Source organism: Python bivittatus, unplaced genomic scaffold (genome assembly GCF_059951505.1).
Source record: "Python bivittatus isolate LINGU-HERP-01145 unplaced genomic scaffold, Pbiv_v1 ctg000070_np1212, whole genome shotgun sequence".
Lineage (NCBI taxonomy): Eukaryota > Metazoa > Chordata > Lepidosauria > Squamata > Pythonidae > Python > Python bivittatus.
In genome coordinates, this window is record NW_028277034.1 from 22112651 (window position 1) to 22132089 (window position 19439).

The 19439-nt window shown below is 36.7% G+C and overlaps 1 protein-coding gene across 10 annotated transcripts in view; it reads left to right on the forward strand.

Moving 5' to 3' along the window:
• NR3C2 (nuclear receptor subfamily 3 group C member 2) overlaps positions 1-19439 on the forward strand; it is a 174555-nt gene that overhangs the window by 79176 nt on the left and 75940 nt on the right. For 8 of the 10 annotated variants that reach the window (XM_088132768.1, XM_088132775.1, XM_088132773.1 and 5 more), the window contains one exon: positions 15303-15454. In XM_088132768.1, the coding sequence (XP_087988894.1) occupies positions 15303-15454 (152 nt within the window). The remainder of the gene's footprint in view (positions 1-15302; positions 15455-19439) is intronic. The other 2 variants (XM_088132774.1, XM_088132776.1) reach the window with 1 other exon arrangement.

A 19439-nucleotide genomic window follows, 5' to 3' on the forward strand; every position in this document is an offset into this window, starting at 1 on the left:
CAAGGATGGCTATTGGGAGGGCATTAAAATGTACTAGATTTAGTGCCTTCCTAAATTTAGGGTTGAGTATTTGGGTTAAATATAAATATAAAAATATTATATAGATATATTCAGGTCAATCTACAAGTGTATGAGCTTGATGACCTTTATGTTAAGTGGTTTGTAGGCAAGTAATCCTTTCTACTTGCGCATAAGTTTTAAAATTGGGTCTGCAAGGGTTGGATTTATTATTCCACCAAAACTGACCTTTATGACCATTTTTAAATTTGGAATATTTGGGAACACCAAAGTAGCTTGATTCTGTTTAATATTTAATTTAATTAAAACAATTTAATTTTTATTTAAAAATAAAATACTTCTTTTCATTCTTCAAGTTGATAATGCTTTGAGAAGGCACCCAATATTACGAAGTGATTCTAATATTTGTTTCTCCAGCTGAACTATTTAAACTGAAATAGCTATAATGAAATTTGTTGAAGGGCCATAATCCAACAGTACATTGCATGCAGCATGCTTTGCATACAGAAATGTTGTAGTGAATGCTAACCACAGGTGAAAGAATCAGGTAACAGGTCATGGGAAAAATTGTTCTTAAAATTTTGAAAAGAGACTGACAGAATAGACAAGGGCTATCTGGGGCTAGATCAAGGGAAGGGAATCTGAAGCGATCTGTTTGTTGCAGCTGCTTCAGCCCCTTCTGCATGCAACTGCTAAAAATCAGTGGCATAGTTTGTGCTATTTCAAGGTCAGAAATGTGTGAAAATTGTACTGTAAGTCTGATAATAGGTTAACATCATTTTGTTTAATAAAAGAGAAAGAAAACTCTCCAAACTCCAAGCCTGGCCAAGTCTAGGGGAAAAAAAACAACACTGAGATTTACCCATGTGTGGGAATGTCCAGCCAACTTTTCAACTTTGTCTTGCTTTGTGGGGCCCTTGCTCAGGCAAAATTTCTTCAAATAATTCATGCCTCTACAGGCTGACCACCTGCTCTAAATCACTAAGTAGTCCTGCTTCACTTAAGACAATATTATAGGATTGCTTACCAATAAGATGTCATTTTGATATTTCACAGGGATGTTTTCTACATGTTATAGTAAGCCAGAATTTCTTTTGTTAGTGGGAGTGGCTAAAAAAAAAGAGACAAGATTTCTTTAGATAATGTATGTTATGTGTGAAGCAGGAGTTGTTCACGCATAACATGAATATTAACTAAAGTATTAATTAAGGCCATGTAGATTTTTAGTAGCAACTTTTGTGGCCCAACTAGAGCTGCACACATGCAGTAGCCATAAATGCATGATTGGATATGACTGACATAAACAAGAATTACACAGGTTAAAAATTCTTTGACTGACCTGAAATCAACATTTGTTCCCATGGCAACTTTTTATAGCCTAGGCTATTTGCCATGGATTTCTTTAGAGGTATTTTTAAGAATAATGTAATCAATATCAACCAAGTACATGTAATCACCTTTTTTCTCTGTGCTGACATTGCAACATTGTTGGGCATTGTTTGGATTACAAATCATGAATGTATATAAAATGTATATAAAATAAAAAATCAAGCAAATTCTCCTTTATATAATTCTGATGTCAGTTGATGACATTTACAGGTAGATGTATTGTTGCTATATTACTCTTATATGCTACAGTAGCAGGAATGAAAGAATAGCAGTTTTGTAGAGTTGTTCATACGGGTAAGAATGCTTAAGGTGTTTGATTCAGATTTATTATACCTATCAATTCTGCTTATACTACTGAAAATTCACACCATAATTTCTGCTGCTGTGCTACACTGTAGAATTTAATGCAATATAATTCATCTGTAGACTGAATCCCATGGAAGTTGGTGGAATTGAGCACCCTTCTTCAGTTGTATAGAAGAGCTTGCATGTATATCGTGTTCTACTTCTCTGTAATGAATCATGAATAAGACATCTTATTTTTATCCTGTAGAACTTAATTCTGGCAGCTGAAATGCTTTATGGTAACATCTCTATTATGTCACATCGAAATACCGTTCTGTCATCTATAATGTACACAATTCACATTACTTGGATAGAACTGCCTACTTGTTCAAATTAAGTGTGGGATAGATGGTCCTTTTTAATTCATTAGCCTGGTCTGTGACCTTGGGTTACTGGAAAGGGTAAGTGTAAGGAAAATAAATGTGGTTACATAGCAGGGTATGTACTATGGCCTGTGTTATCTTCAGAAAAAGCACAGGAGGTAAGAGTCTGTCTGCCAAACTGTACATTTTTTTGTTTTTTGTTTTGCTGTTGAATTAAAAGAAGATATTCAACCATATTCAGTTTTTCAGGGCAATACTTTAAATGACTGCACATTTGAGGACTTAAAGATATCTGTATTAAAGAATCCTAAAATGCTCAAGGAACATTTTAAACTGCGGGGCATTCACATTTTGGAAAGTTTATAATAATGAATAAGAACGAAGTTTAAGACTGCTATTTATTTACAACATTTATATCCTGGTCACTTTGAAATGACTCTGGGAAGCTCCCAAAAGTTAAAAAATCATAAATAAAACATCTCAAGCCATAAATAAAATATAGTATACATATAGAAAGCTTTTTTTTAAAAAAAAACAAGCCTACAGCAGGTATTTCTCAACTTCCATTTGCTTATTGGAAGAGCCAGATCTTCTTAACTGTCTTGAACATTAACTGTGTTGTAGACATCCAGATTTCTAGAGGAAGAGATCTAAGTTGTGCCAGTACGTAGAATACCTGTTTCTGTGCTCCCAGAATCTTCCTTTGGAGAAGAAGTTAATCCTTTTCAGGTTGAATAAAACAAGATAAACAGATTCTAGTTGAATATGATCTGTTAGATCCAAGTCATATAGGTTATATAGTATCTTGAATTGGATTTGGAAACATGTGGCAACCAATGTGTTATTGCCCTATTGAAGTAATTCTTACCTGCCAGCATGCGAGCTGCTGCAATATGTACAAACTGCAATTTTTGGGTAATTTTCAAAGACAGCCCTTAGTAGGGTGTTGTAACAGCAGGGTCCCTAGTTTGTCTATGAATCAAATCACCTGAGGGTAATAGCTGGTATTTAATATGGCATCATTGCCCTCTTCCCATCCTTGGAATTGTAATTGTTGAAGTACTTGAAAACCTGGTAGGCAAATCTCCAATAGAGTAACCTTCCCATCATTCCTTGCCCAATCAGATCTCAGTAACCTAACCAGGTCTGTTTGTTCCTCCTGACCAAATTGGGAAGGAATGTAGTCTTACTGCAAACAGTCTTGGCACTGAACAACAGAATTCTGAGACCAAGGCAACCGGCCACCCAGTATCCAGGACCTTGGAATGAAGCAGCTGGGCTGGGGGGGGACTAGCCTCAGTTCCCAATCCCTCTCTTCCTGATCTGGCCAACCCCTTGTCTACCTTCGTATCTCCCTCTGCCTGTCACTGTAGGAAATTGCCTCCCACTCTCACATATTCCCCCGGTGTACACTCTTATACAAGCAATCAGATCCACCCACTACCTGTCTCCAGATTAGAGTTGATCTACTTGACCTGCCAGTGGCTGCTTTCCAACTATCACTAACCCCCGTCTCTCAAACTTTCCTGGTACTTAATATCCACCTATTATCCAGTCTTGTCAGTTCCACCCAACCCCCAGCCTTAGCAAAGGCTAGCCAAATCCATCATACTTCTTCTTGTGCCCTTTCAAATCCTGAATTTTCTCCCATCCCTTCCTTCCAAAATCTAACTTCAGTGTAGGGAAGATCCATTCCCTTTTTCCACTCCTTGCTACTAACTTATAGAGTGGAAATTCTGTCCCTGCAGCGATGCCAATTGATCGTTGGTGGGTACATGGCAAGCAGTGGGAGACAAAACTAGGTTTGTTCTTCCGCATTCTCCTCACATAGCCAGGTTGTGAAAACTAAAAGCAGTTGAAAGTCCAACACTGTTTTTCCACTAATTACACCTCTTTCTCTTTAAGAGTAATGAAATATGCAGTTTGAAACTTATTAAAATACTTTAACACTAATACTGTTCTTGGGAGAGAGTATATCAAAACATTTTTTTAAAATGTTGTGCCAGTTGCTTTGCTTCTTTCTCAAACTTTAACTGGCTTATATAGCTTCTTCAAATAATTTCACAAATCTCTCCAGGAACAGAAATTCTTCTGTGTGATTACGAAGGCAATACTGTGCCTACTTTTCTGGGGATGGCTTTTTAATTTTAGGGATTCTCAGAAAGAGGGCCACAAATATTTGATGTTCTTAATTATTTGGTTTCAAATTGAAATTGTTCAGTTCAACATTTTCCAACCGGTTTAGGATATCTGCTTAGCATATCTTTGGGATTTTCAAAAATTAGAACTGTTCTACAAATGTTTGAAATAATGAGTTGTTGTTGTTCACTCGTTAAGTCGTGTCCGACTCTTCGTGACCCCATGAACCATATCGCGCCAGGCCTTCCTGTCCTTCACTGCCTCCCTGAGTTTGCTCAGTTTCATGCTCATTGCTTCAGTGAATCTATCTAACCATCTCATCCTCTGCCATCCTCTTCTTCTTTTGCCTTCAATCTTTCCCAGCATCAGGGTCTTTTCCAAAGAGTCCTCTCTTCGCATTAGGTGACCAAAGTATCTGAGCTTGAGCTTCATTATCAATCCTTCCAATGAACAATCAGGGTTGATTTCCTTTAAGATTGACTGGTTTGACCTCCTAGCAGTCCAGGGGACACTTAAGAGTCTTCTCCAGCACCACAGTTCAAAGGCATCAATTCTTCGGAGCTCAGCCTTCTTTATGGTCCAGCTCTCACAGCCATACATTACTACTGGAAAAACCATAGTTTTGACTATGTGGATCTTTGTCGGCAAGGTGACGTCTCTGCTTTTTAATATGCTATCTAGGCTTGCCATGGCTTTCCTCCCAAGGAGCAAGAGTCTTTTAATTTCATGCAGTCTCCGTCTGCAGTGATCTTGGAGCCCAAATAAATGAAGTCTGTTACTGCTTCCATTTCTACCCCTTCTATTTGCAGGAATTGATAGCTCCAGATGCCATGATCTTAGTTTTTTTAATGTTGAGTTTCAAGCCAGCTTTCGCACTCTCCTCTTTCACCCTCATCAAGAGACTCTTTAGTTCTTCTTCACTTTCTGCCATTAGGGTGGTATGGTCTGCATATCTGAGGTTATTGATGATTCTCCCTGCAATCTTAATTCCGGCTTGTGATTCTTCCAGCCTGGCATTTCTCATGATGTACTCTGCATATAGTTTAAATAAGCAGGGTGACAGTATACAGCCTTGTCTTACTCCTTTCCCTATTTTGAACCAATCGGTTGTTCTGTGACCGGTTCTAACTGTTGCTTCTTGGCCCGCATATAGATTTCTCAGGAGACAGGTAAGATGGTCTGGTACCCCCATCTCTTTAAGAATTTGCCACAGTTTGTTGTGATCCACACAATCAAAGGCTTTTGCATAGTCAATGAAGCAGAAGTAGATGTTGTTCTGGAACTCTCGTGCTTTCTCCATGATCCAGCGAATGTTGGCGATTTGATCTCTAGTTCCTCTGCTTCTTCGAAACCCAGCTTGTACATCCGGTAGTTCTCGGTTCATGTATTGCTGAAGCCTAGCTTGTAGGATTTTGAGCATAACCTTGCTAGCATGTGAAATGAGTGCAATTGTGCGTTAGTTTGAGCATTCTTTGGCATTGCCCTTCTTTGGAATTGGAACGTAAACTGACCTTTTCCAATCCCGTGGCCACTGTTGCGTTTTCCAAACTTGATGGCATATTGAGTGCAGCACTTTAACAGCATCATCTTTTAGTATTTTAAATAACTCAGCTGGAATACTGTTATCTCCACTAGCTTTGTTGTTAGCAATGCTTCCTAAGGCCCACTTGACTTCACTTTCTAGGATGTCTGGCTCAAGGTCAGTGACCACACCAGCATGGACATCAGGGACATTAAGATCTTTCTTGTATAGTTCTTCTGTGTATTCTTGCCACCTCTTCTTAATCTCTTCTGCTTCTGTTAGGTCCCTGCCTTTTTTGTCCTTTATCATGCCCATCTTTGCACTAAACGTTCCTTTGATATGTCCAATTTTCTTGAAGAGATCTCTAGTCTTCCCCATTCTATTGTTTTCCTCAATTTCTTTGCATTGTTCATTTAAGAAGGCCTTCTTATCTCTCCTTGCTATTCTCTGGAAATCTGCATTCAGTTGCTTATATCTTTCCCTTTCACCCTTGCTTTTCACATTCGTTCTTTCCACAGCTATTTGTAAAGCCTCATCAGACAGCCATTTTGCTTTCTTGCATTTCTTTTTCCTTGGGATGGTTTTAGTTGCTGCCTCCTGTACAATGTTACAGACCTCCGTCCATAGTTCTTCAGGCACTCTGTCTACCAAATCTAATCCTTTAAATCTATTCATCACCTTCACTGTGTACTCACAAGGAATATGATCTAAGTCATACCTGAGTGGTCTAGTGGTTTTCCCTACATTCTTCAATTTAAGCCTAAATTTTGCAGTAAGAAGCTCATGATCTGAGCCACAGTCAGCTCCTGGTCTTGTTTTTGCTGTCTGCATAGAGCTTCTCCATCTTTGGCTGCAAAGTATGTAATCAATCTGGTTTCGGTATTGATCATCTGGTGATGTCCATGTATAGAGTCGTCTCTTGTGTTGTTGGAAAAGAGTGTTTGTTATGACTAGCTTGTTCTCTTGACAGAACTCTATTAGCCTTTGCCCTGCTTCATTTTGTACTCCAAGGCCAAACTTGCCTGTTATTCCGATTACTCCTTGACTTCCTACTTTAGCATTCCAATCCCCTATGATGAAAAGGACATCTTTTTTTGGTGCTAGTTCTAGAAGGTGTTGTAGGTCTTCATAGAACCGGTCAACTTCAGCTTCTTCGGCATCAGTGGTTGGGGCATAGACTTGGATTACTGTGATGTTGAATGGTTTGCCTTGGATACGCACTGAGATCATTCTGTCATTTTTGAGGTTGTACCCCATTACTGCCTTTCCCACTCTCTTATTGAGTATGAGTGCAACTCCATTTCTTCTAAGGGTTTCTTGGCCACAGTAGTAGATATAATGGTCACCTGAATTAAATTCACCCATTCCCATCCATTTCAATTCGCTGATTCCCAAGATGTTGACGTTCAATCTTGTCATCTCATGTTTGACTACATCCAGCTTGCCTTGGTTCATAGATCTTACATTCCAGGTACCTATACAATATTGTTCTTTACAGCATCGGACCTTCTTTTCACTTCCAGATACATCCACAGCTGAACGTCCTTTCGGCTTTGGCCCAGCCACTTCACTCTTTCTGGAGCTACTTGGAATTGCCCTCCACTCTTCCCCAGTAGCATATTGGACACCTTCCAACCTGAGGGGCTCATCTTCCGGCGTCATATCTTTTAGCCTTTTAACATTGTCCATGGGGTTTTCTTGGCAAGGATACTGGAGTGGTTTGCCATTTCCTTCTCCAGTGGACCACATTTTGTCAGAACTCTCTGTCATGACCTGTCTGTCTTGGGTGGCCCTGCACGGTATAGCTCATGGCTTCACTGAATTATGCAAGCCCCTTCACCACAAGGCAGTGATCCATGAAGGGGGAAATAATGAGTAAAATTAATTAAATCTGGATGTTAGGTTGGGAAAATTGGATGGGGTTAATTCTCCTATGTATATAGAACCAAGCAATGTTTTTCAGTTTGAGATTCTGAATATGCCCCTTCAAAGCAACATTCAGGTTGATTGAAAATGGACATGCAAAATATATTCCATGAACATAATCGTCGAACAATTAAACAGAAAGCCCCTTGAGTAAAAGGTCATCGCTTACCAAAAGAATGTTGGAAATTTTATAGTATCCTGTTCACAACTTATCTGCATTTACAAAGGCTTTTCCAGCTCTACCGAAACCCTGTACAATGTCTAAGTTATGGACAAAAGGAAATGTAACTTTTGGTCCTTGAAACTGATAAAGAAAGTTGAAGTATTAAGCTGAAAAGGTGGGCAGTAGAAGGGAGAGTAGGGTATGAGGTTTTTTTTAAAGTTATCTAAGAGAAAGCTTAGATCTAATTTAACAGCTTGGATTTAATTCCAGATCAAGAGTTGAGGCACCTGTCACTATCTGCAACTTTTCACAATTCTTTTAAAGTTTTCTCACTCTGTATATGTTTATGTGTGTGTATGCATACACATCTATCCATCCATCCATCACATATACATGTGCATACATACAACACAGAGACAACGTACATAAAAAGAAATATAAGAAGAGCATAATCTATAAACCATTAGGTGCACAACTGAATGTGAATTGGCATTTTATAATAAAATTGCAATGATAGGTTTGCTGTTCTGGAGAAAAGATCTCATCTGACTGCCAAAGCAATCCTATCAGCTGTTCAGAACTTTATAGGCTCTAGAAATTGAATGCTGTATATTCTCCAAATGTCCTGCTAGAAATGATGATTCCTTCCATGCCTAGCCAGGAAATGGAAGAGAATAAATTACAGGGAGTTAATAACCTGTGTTTAGTGTGTTTGAACCCTGACTCCTCAGAGTTGTCCATCCTAGGTCCTGACACAGCTCTTCCAGATAACTTAGTTGATGTACTAATCTAAAGTAGTTTTGGAGATTGGGGAAGGGAGGGAATGTGGAGGTTCCCCCTCCCCACTGTTTTCAACCTCAGAGAATGAAATGGGTTCTCTGGTCATTTCTGTTCCATGATCCATATGATTGCATCATAAGTGGGGGAAAGAGGTTATGTGCAATGCAATAAAGAAAAAAGATAGGAAAATGTTTCCTTTTTCCTTTGTCAGTCAGGTGAATTATGGTAGTTTCCACATAGTTCTAAATATTTTGGTTGTAAATTACATAGAGTTACCATAAAATTTAGGTAACAAGACTAATATTTAACCGTCTATTTAAAAACATCCTATGAAAATGTTGCATCATTCTGTTCATTTGATTTTGCTCAATATAAAATTATTTCTTTCTGTTTCATTTGTCACCTAGGTCTGCAAATTTGTCAGTCTGTGAGTTTCCTCACATTCTTTGCATTTATTAATTACTGTTACTGATGTAGAGAGCTGAAGCTCATAATTATTCATTTAAGTTTATACAACAAACAGTTATTTTTAACAAGTTTGTTTAGGTTTAGTAGTTTGGACTCAAAAGCAAGAATTCCAGGTATGTTTTATTTCATGGTTCAAAATTTTAATGAAGTTTAGTCTAAACAAAATGTTGCTTAAAGTAAAATGGAAAGACAAAAATATACTTAATGTGCTAGTGGTTTATATCATTGTTATAATATTAAGCTTAGTGCCATTCACTTTCTAAAAATGTGGGCCCTGACCTTGAGAAATGTGAGGTACTCTATCAAAATCCATGCATTCCACAATATTATTAGACTATTCTGACTCATTATTTCTGAAATGTCCAGAATAGACACATATGTGCAACTTCTCTTTCAACTCATCCAATACTGGGACAGTCATTGTTAGTTCATAATTGCCTTCTCTGGCTTCTGTATATAGCATGGTTCCCATGAATAAGCTACTTCAGGTGTCTTCACATGGCAAATAATGATTAAATTTCTTTAATGCATGATTTGACCTGTTTTTACTAACTGTGTTGAAAGAAAATACACACACAGAGGCATTGGGGGAATGGAAAATACTTGGGAAATACTTTTTTTTTTTACACACTAATAACAGTGCTATTCAGTTGAAGTGTATCCCTTCTTGAGTTTTTATTATCTTTTCTAAATATGTTATCACACACTGTTTATGTACCCAACTATTTGGGGGAAGGTGCCTGTGAAGATTCACTATTTGTTCATTAATTTCTTAATGTTTTAACTGTCAAAAACTATTTTTATTATATATATTTATTGTTTATTGCTTCTTTTTGAATTGACAGTGGTCCATAAAATAAATATAGGAATACTAGAAGTAATGATCATAATATATCTCTGTAATAGGAGACTTCAATACTTTTCTGATATTGTTTTTATTCCTGATTTATCTATTACAAGACTTACATAGGAGCTGAACGGCAGAAAGAGTTGTAGATTTTTATTGCCACTGTCAAACTACATGCTTTGATTGTGATACAAATTACCTTTTGAGATTCTCCTTTTGTCTGAAGTGTTATTTGACCTAGTTAATCTAGAGAGAGTGGAATTACAGATTTGTTGCTTGAATCAAGTATGAAACCATATTTAATAACAGTAAGTGTCAGTTAGTTTACTTGAATTGAGGCAACCATTGCCTCCCTATTAGGTAAGAATAATATTGCTTACTTCCACAGCTATTTATTCATAGACATTTGCACATTCTTCCCCAACCTATCTAAGGAACAAGCCATTTTCATCATAACAGGTAGATAAGGCAAATAACCACTCATGTTTTGTGATGCAAATGACATAATTTCCTTATTAGATGGAACTACTAAATTGTGTCTTTTGAGTTGTTATATCATGACATCCACATTATGGTTCTGATGTAATTATGGCTTGTTAATGCACACCAACATACAACCATTATTGTTATGGCAATGCATAATAAATGTATAAATATGGCAGATTAAGTGTTACAGATTAAGAAAGCAAGACAGGAGGAGTGGCATTGTTTCCAGGGGAAGACTAATACACTGAATGCAGTTTCATTCAAAATGCCAGAGAAATGATATGCATGTTAAAACCCAAAGAAATTGCTATTTGTGACCTGACCTGGGATAAACTACCTGACCTCTTTTTGGCTGGCTCGCTCAGTGTAACCATAAATTGTTACAGAGGCAGCTGCTTATGATTACCTTATAGTAAAGGGTCTAACTGGAGTCAAAGAACTAGGAAGGTAATTTTAGGAACCAAATGGAATAATGTTTTTTGAACAGCAGCCATGTGGCAAATCATTTTGGTGTGAACAGTATGAGTTTGCTTTTTTAAAATCACATTGACTGTGCAGAAGTATTTGTTTACGTGTTCAAAAAAGTGCAGTTTTGTTAATTGTTTCATTAAAAAAGTCAGTGTTGTTCTTATCCTGATTCAAGGTCTTGAGAAGAAGAAAAAACTTCAGAAGGCTTGCCTATTATTAAGTTAACTTGCAGCATACAGCAAAAGTTATGTATTTCAAGAATCCTAAAGTAAAAAAATTACACATGGAAATTGAAGCATTTCATTTGTCACTTTAATGATTAGCTGAAACTTTGCCTCCCCACCACCTCAGTTAATGCTCATTACCACAAATTACTAATTATGCTTTTCCTGACTTAATACCATCTCGTCTGTTGTAATTAGGGCTGGAAAAGTAATTACCTTATTATGCTGGATAGGAGCATAGTGATATTGTAGTAGATTTTGATGGTTGAATACATGACACTAAGCCCTGGTTTGGTTGATTATGGTTTGTTGGATAAGACACAGTTGACTAGATTCTTACATTATATTAAGCCATGAGCAATGATTTACAAACCATAATAGTAGGCTTAACACACCACACTGTGCGAAAACCAAATGGCCTACCTCATGGTTTAATACAATATGTGAATTCTTGCAGTGACATAGCCTGGTAATGGTAACAGCAACCTGCTTCATATATCACAATAGGCCACTATGGTCATAAAAGGTGGCTGTTTAGTTTAATTTTAGCATACTGTGTGACCAGCCACTGTGGTTTCTAAATCCTGGCTTATGGTTTAGCGCTCTGTGTGAACCCACAAGTGACAGGTTGAGGACAGAGCCTTATTTTTTCCGACAGAAAATGAGCATTTCCTTACAATAATACCTATTAATTGGGATATCTAATCTTATATTGGCTTAGAAGAATAGAATGTATTTTTTAAAAAAGGAAATGGGAAGAGGAAGGTTGAAATGACTTGCTGAATTTAAAACCATTTTGTAAGGCCTAAAAATTGTTTCTCTTTTTTATTTCTTCCCTGTATCTGTTTATTTCTTTTTTCTTTATCTCTACCCAATTTGGTCTTCCCTCACCTCCAACCATGTTCTTCTCTATGCTGTTTTCTTCATTTGCTGCTTCTGCTGAAAGGAGAGAGAGGAATATGTCCATGCATGTACTTCCATGTTTCTATGTGTGAAAGTCGTTCATATCTGAGATAAAAGTTCCAAGGGTTTAGAAAAAGGGAAATGCAGTTGAAGACTCCCAGATCATAATCACTCCCAAAAGCTATGCTTGAAACACTTCAGCTTCTTTTTCTGCCCTCCAGTGATCCTTGCTGTTAGCTGTGTTGTTCCCCCCCCCCCCAACATAACTGAATCTTAGGCTTGTTCTTTGTGAAAAGAAGAAAAATGTCATTAGGATCAGGGTTAAAATCAGGGAAAGACACTTACTGGTCTTTTGGAATGCCTGAATAAGGAAAACAAATTAACTAGCTTGTCCCAAATGTGCTTGGACACTCCTCTTTTTGTTGAAGCTGTAGCAATGGTATTACTGGAAAGGTTGAGCTTTTAGACAAGAATGTAGAAGCAGATTCTATGCGAATGAAAGAAAGGGTAGAATTCCGGTGGAGGCATGGTGAGCTAAATGAAAAGCTGAGACTATGACTGTGGCAAAGACTGAAGAACCAGTGAGTAGACCAGTTCTTCAGAACCTCTCTATAAGGAGAGGACAGATCACCCACATATGCTCCAGATAGCTACTCCTCATGAGTGCCAGGAGACAAAAGGATTAATTATCAAGCTAAGAACCACACCTGGCTTCTTTTAAAGGATACTAAGTTTGCTAACCTTGCTTCTAATCACTTTTGGATATTGCTTATCTAAATATCTTAAGGCTGTTAGAAGTCTTCGGAATGACAAGTCTGAAAAGTCACCTGGTGAGTGTATCTTCCTTCCTGAACAAAAGAAAAATTAACTATTTTAAGAACTTAAAGAAATTGAAATAAATGGCAAAAAGTTAAACACGATTTTGAACTAAGAAAGTTATAAATGAATTAAGGGTCCAGGCAAATTTGGAATATTGAAATTTTTACCATAAGATTTTGGTATTAACCATATAAAAGAAGCAGCTTTTTGTGAGAACCAAATTATTTTGACTACCACAAGTCATAACAGAGATACGAGACCTTATGATTTAAATTGGACACTAGAGGGGACTAAAGTCCAGACCAAAAAGAAAAAAAAAACCCTTGCCTTTAGGATTGGGATTTACAAAATAACACAAAATGATATATTTGAAATATTAAAGGAGATCTTTGAAGAATGGGGCCAGAAATTAGTAGCAACAATATCAGTAACAATGTCTGCTTCTATGGATAGACTATGTCTACAAGATGTTAATGAATGAATGACAGATGTGAAACAAATTTTGCTTAATGCAGAAATAGCGGAATCAAAAATATCATATTAAAAAAAAGTGTGGGTTACAAAACAGACAAGGCATTCAAGCTGGAAATACAGATGTTAGGGAAAAGTATGGATTACAAGATATAGAAAAGTCAAGAGAACCACCCTGATAAGGAGTTTTTACTGGATATACAAAAGAAGCTGGTTAAGACTTTGAAAATCAAAGGGGAAATACAAAAGTCAAACCAAAACAATGACTTTCCACTGAATTTACAAAAGAGGTCTGCTAAAGCCTTGAAGAAGCCTTTGCAATAGGAAAAAGAAAGACAGCATCTGAATGAATTAAAGATTAAGATTGTTAGAAGCAAAAGAAAGGAATATGAAGTTGGTTTGTTTGATAAAAGTTAAAATAAGACATGTTTTTATAAAACTCCGGTAATCCTTTATGGACTTTTTGCTGACAAAAAAATTGATGATTTATGGTTTTGCCTATAGAAGGGATGGGTATGGGAAAAAGATATATTTGTTTGTAGCTTTACAGGGATTGATGAGTTATTAAATTTGTTATTACTTGATGTGATGGAGACTGGAAGTAACTCCTTTACATATTTCTTTTCTTTTTCTTTATTCTACTTCTTCCTTTTTTTCCTCTATTTTTCTTTTTCTTTCTTTGCCCTTTTTATTTTTTCTCTCCATCTCTTTTTCTGATTTTAATTTGTATTTGGTTTTACTATTGTATTTAAAATCTTTAATAAAAATTCAAATTAAAAAAGAGAATGAAAGAAAGGGTGGCCTGTATAGGCAGTATAGTGTGGGAGCTATAGGAAACTAGGATTAGGGACACAGAGAAGTTCACAAGATGACTTCAGCTGGCAAGTGGCTTCAGCCATCTAATGTCCTAGGCCAGAATGGAGTTGGAACTTGCACGTTGTTTGAACCTAGGCATTGTGATATATGACTCATATCTATGGCTTACTATGTGTGAACCCAACCAATTGTGGTTTGTAAAACAATCACAGCTTAGCATGATGCCATTATCTCTCATCCAAGGTAGATCATAAAGAAATTATTATTTGTGCAGGCTTTCAGCTCCCAGAAAATAATAATAAATTAAAAATAAATATGGCACCTTTACTCATCCATGACTCCTTAAATAAATATCCATCCTTCCCTTAGAACAAAGTTTTTTTTTAATGTGCTGAATCATTGGGTTATATCACTGGCATTAAAATAATGATTTCACTTTTGACCAGGCATTTTTTATTTTTCAGCCCCACATACTAAGAATGCAGGAAATTGGTAAGGGATAATAAAGTTCCTATTATTGCTGTTAATGAAAATCCCAACCATTTAGTTCCTTATGAGAATGGAGAAAAACTGAAAAAAATAAGGAGAATATATTTGGGGAAGATCAAATGTTTGTGTAGATCAAATGTTATGGTGCTACTTACAGGGTTTTAAATTGGGTCTAATGGGTATTCTTCACCAGATTTTAAACAGGTTTTACTTAGCAATCCTTATAATGTTCTACTCAGAAATAATCTTCATTGAGTTTATCGAGGTTTTATTCTGATAAATGCCAAAACCTGGTCTTGGCATCCATTGGAATATTAAATTCATTTGATCTTTATAAAAATATTCTTCCTGATTTTTGTGTCTTTTTTTTCTTAATGGATAGCCTACTATAAAAGAGTAAATGCATTTTTGATAGAGTTGCCTTGGCGATATGAACAAATAAACGTAGATTCTATGGAAGGGTTGGTAGATGAAATTTCTCACACTGAGTATTAGTGGGTGTTTTAAGCCACAAAATTGAATATATCAAGTGGTATAAAGAGCAGCCAAGTTACACACATAATGCTAAAAGAGCTGAAGCTCTTTAATTTTTTTTTTTTAATTTTGAGGAAACTATCCAAAATTACAGGATTAGAAACTGAATGACAAAATGGAGTTTGTATCAAGTGCATTTTATATTGATGGTTCCTGTTATTTTTCTTTCTAGTTCCTCATTGAGAAGTGTTTCAACTGGATCCTCAAGACCTTCTAAAGTGTGTTTGGTGTGTGGGGATGAAGCATCTGGATGCCATTATGGAGTAGTTACCTGTGGCAGTTGCAAAGTCTTCTTTAAGAGAGCAGTGGAAGGTAAATCCTCATGTGGGTTCTGATTTTATATTCTTTCTATTACAATTATATAGAATTTTATTGCCTTTAACTTTAAAAAAATGTTAAGCTTATTGCTCAGAAATTTCTCAAATAATGCATGCATCTTTATCTGAAGAACACCTGGTTATAGTTTGCTGATGCTGTTAAGCTATCATTTTAATTTGCATTCATAATTCTAGTTATTTGAAATCTGATTTATTTCTTCTGCCAGACCTAAAGCAAAAATTCTCTGTAGCTACAAATAAACATGCCCAAACCTTTCATAAGCTATGTAGTTTATGAAATTCTGTATGGACAAGCAGATGATGCATCCAACTGTTCTTCTGAAATACATAAATAATAACAAATATAGTTTAAAGCTAATTTATGCATGACAGTTATAAAACCATGAACCACCCTTTTAAGCACATGCACTCTTGTTTCAAAAAGAAGTTGATCAGTTTGGAGAGGAGTGAAGTTTCCATAAAGCCAGTCTGGAATTCAGGTGGCTGAAACCCAGGCTGCGCACAGTATCTGAAGCAAACCATTTCAAGTAAACAACACCTATCTCTCTCTGTCAGAAAATGATCTGTTGAATTCTGTATTACCTATTTCTTTTCACTTCAATTGCCCTTCCTTCACTTGACAATCTCTTTACCCCCACAATTTTCCTGTCATTCCCAGTCCTGTTCCTGTTTTTGATCACCATAACAAGTCTTCCCTTTTCTACTCTTACCACTTAGATTGTAGTTGCTCATGTTATTTATCTGTACTCACCTATGGAAAGCTAGAAAGCTCTTGGGTAGAGAAGGAGAATATATAACCTACATTGATTTTAAAAACTCTCTGTTTCTTGTTTTTCCTATTTAAATGTTTCAAGTTTTTCCATTGGGATTGCATGGGAAGTGGAGATAAAATAATAAAACATAGAACTGGAATGAAGGACCATCTGAAGTGTTTCTCTGAAGCATGAAGCATCCTTCTCCAAGTTGCTACAATAGCTGTAGTGCTTAGTGCAGAAGCCAGTTCTGTCAAAGCAAAGTAACTGATTCATGCAGATTGACCTTCCTTTGATGCTTTATAGAAGTGGAACAATTCTCCTCCACATAATACTTCCCTGAGTTGAGACAAAGCAACATGTCTCCACAAGTCAAAAAGTCTCATTGCAGTAGATGGACTGCAATTCCCAGAGGCTTAATGAAGATCTCTGATGGAAAATTTTAATCAGAATTATAAATGAATTACTAATTCAAATAAAGTTTAGTTTAAAATAAAATTGTTATGACAACTTCATCTCAGATTTTAGAAGTAGACAAACCCATTGGGCTATAGTTTCAGAGATATTTCCTTACCTAAACAGAGAAACAGAATGACCAAGGACAAAAAAGCAGTAGGAGTGTGAATCTGCTGCTGGCTTTCCCATTGACTTTGCTTGTGGGAAGCTGGCAGGGAGCATCAGAAGTCTTCCTTCCTACATATAATATAGGCTTGCACCATTTTCTCTCTCCTCATGACCCTCAGGACAGTCCCAGTGAAGCCTCCTCCTCCTTGGCTGACCCGCAGAACTGCCTGCCACTTTGCTGGGGAGAGGTGGAACAAAGGGAGCCATGAACCATGAGGAAAACTGCACCCCTGCTCCCCATTCCAGTGTGCCCCCAAGCGGCATCATCCATCAACCATTGGCACCCCCCAGCCAGCCCTACCTCACCAGCAGGCATCCAAGTCGCTTCCTCATCCTTCCCTCAATGCCCACCACCATTAACAGATTTCAAATTTCTGCCTTGTTTCCAAAGCAGCCGATCGCTGCTTGCCAGTCAGGCCTTGCTGCCAGGTGATTGGGCACAGGGGACAGAGGTTGGGGATATGCCCATGAGGATCACGTAACCTGGGCTGTGACAGTGCGACTGTGCTGAAGTGGCCACAAATTTCCCAAATTTCAATCCCACAGAAGTAATGGGTCCTGAATTTTGGACACATTCTGTAAGTTAGCCCATTTGAGGTACCTTGGTTCAAAAACTGTTGCCCTATGATGCACTATTTCACCCAGTTTGAAGGTTACAGATACAAGACTTTTAGTAGTATATAAATAAGAAAGGCTGTGATTAGGGTTAGAATACATGCCTTGCATATAGAAGGTCCTAGGTTTATTTGTAATATGTCAGGTGGGATTGGAAAAACACATGTATCAAAGCCTGTGGAAACATATGTTTTGTCTACTGTATTGCTAATATTTAAAGGTTAATTAAGATGGTTGGTATGTTTGTATAGATATTCAGCACTTTTACAACTTGATAGTGTTTTTACAACTGGAGATAGTTTCAGATGTAAACTACAGAATGCTTCCAGTAGTTTGACCAAATTCAGTAGTTTGCTAATCACATTGCTCCTGAAGCATAGCAAGGCCATCATACCATGTCACCTTTGACTGGACTTCTTTTTCACCTGTTTCAACTTCTTCTACTTTTTGCAGCAAGTAAAATAAATTAAGGCCTTGTAGCAATATTCATAGATATAATCAAGGAACTATCTTACCTATGAAAGTGTTGAGAAGTTTCTCTGAGACTATGCAGTGCAAATATTCCATTTCATGAACTTGATAAAGATATGTACAAGATCAATCTTGGGAGCTATGAAACTTTAGCTATTCAAGAGAGAAATAAACTATGCTAGTGTTTTGATGTATATTATTACTTGAGAGGGAATGAATGAATATAATCCTAGGCTAGCTAACTTTCTGTACAATTATTATGGACTGTATTCTGTTTCTGTAGATATTTACTCACAAGATGGACTTAGTTCAGCATTTCCCATATAAAATAAGTGTACTTAGGATTGCTGTTTCATTGATATAAATTAATTTTTAAAAAAATTAATGAACTATTCTAAGCTATTGTTCTATAATTAAAATATATTCAATTTTGCAGTTGATTTCTCTTTAAAAATGGAAGATGAATCCCTGTGATGGTGCCTATGCAACATACTTAAATATGTTTTATTTAACATACCTCACTGAATAAACCACCACTGGATGGATTCATTCAATTTGTTAAACCATAAATCATGGTTAAATGTAATGGTGATTGCATTTGCAGAACATACAAACTACAACCAAATCCATCTTGTGATAGCTTATCTTCTTCTCCATAACGATTCAGCTCTACATATTATTTCCAGTTCTGGGTAATCAAAACTAATTACTGCAAGCCAGGATTTTCAGTGTTGCTGCAGCTGATCTTGCATATATATACAAGGTTTCTCTCCATTTCTTGGTTATGACTTTCTACAGTTATTGTATTTATTTTAATGCTAAAAGTTTGTTTTATTTTAGAACCAAAAATTATTTTTAGTCAAGCAAAGTATAAATATTTTAATGTCAGAATTGGTTTTGTGTGAAAGCTTAATGCTTTGCTACTCTTCATGGGGTTGCATCCAAATGCCGTTAAGGAAATAGTGCTCATGTATCAAGATTGAAAATGAATTACAATATTGTAATAGAAAAGTATGCTGCAGACTAGCACTTTGTAGGGTGACAATGAAAGCCTCTTAAAAGATATTTAGATAGTGTGATGTCTCTGTATCTACAAATATCAGAACTATGCAACAGTTTTCCCTGTGACAGTTTATGGAAGCAAAAGTTGGCCTTTGAAGTAGCAAGACAGAAAGAGTATTGGTGCTTTTGAACTTTGATGCTGGACAAGACTCCTAAGGATACCTTGGATAACCAAGGAAATGAACAAATGGATCATTGAACAAATCAATACAGAGTTCTTAGTTGAGGCTCAAATTAACATGTATCCAGTTATTTTGGATACATTATGCAAAGGGCCCTGCTCTCTTGAGAAGTCTATAATTCTGGGAAAGGTGGAAGGCAGGAGAAGAAGAGGACAACCAATAGTAAGGTGGATGAACTTGATTACAGCGGTGATGGGTAGACCTTTGGAAGACCAGGCTAGGGTACGGACAGATTATCCAGGAGGAGGTCTATGCATGTAGCTAC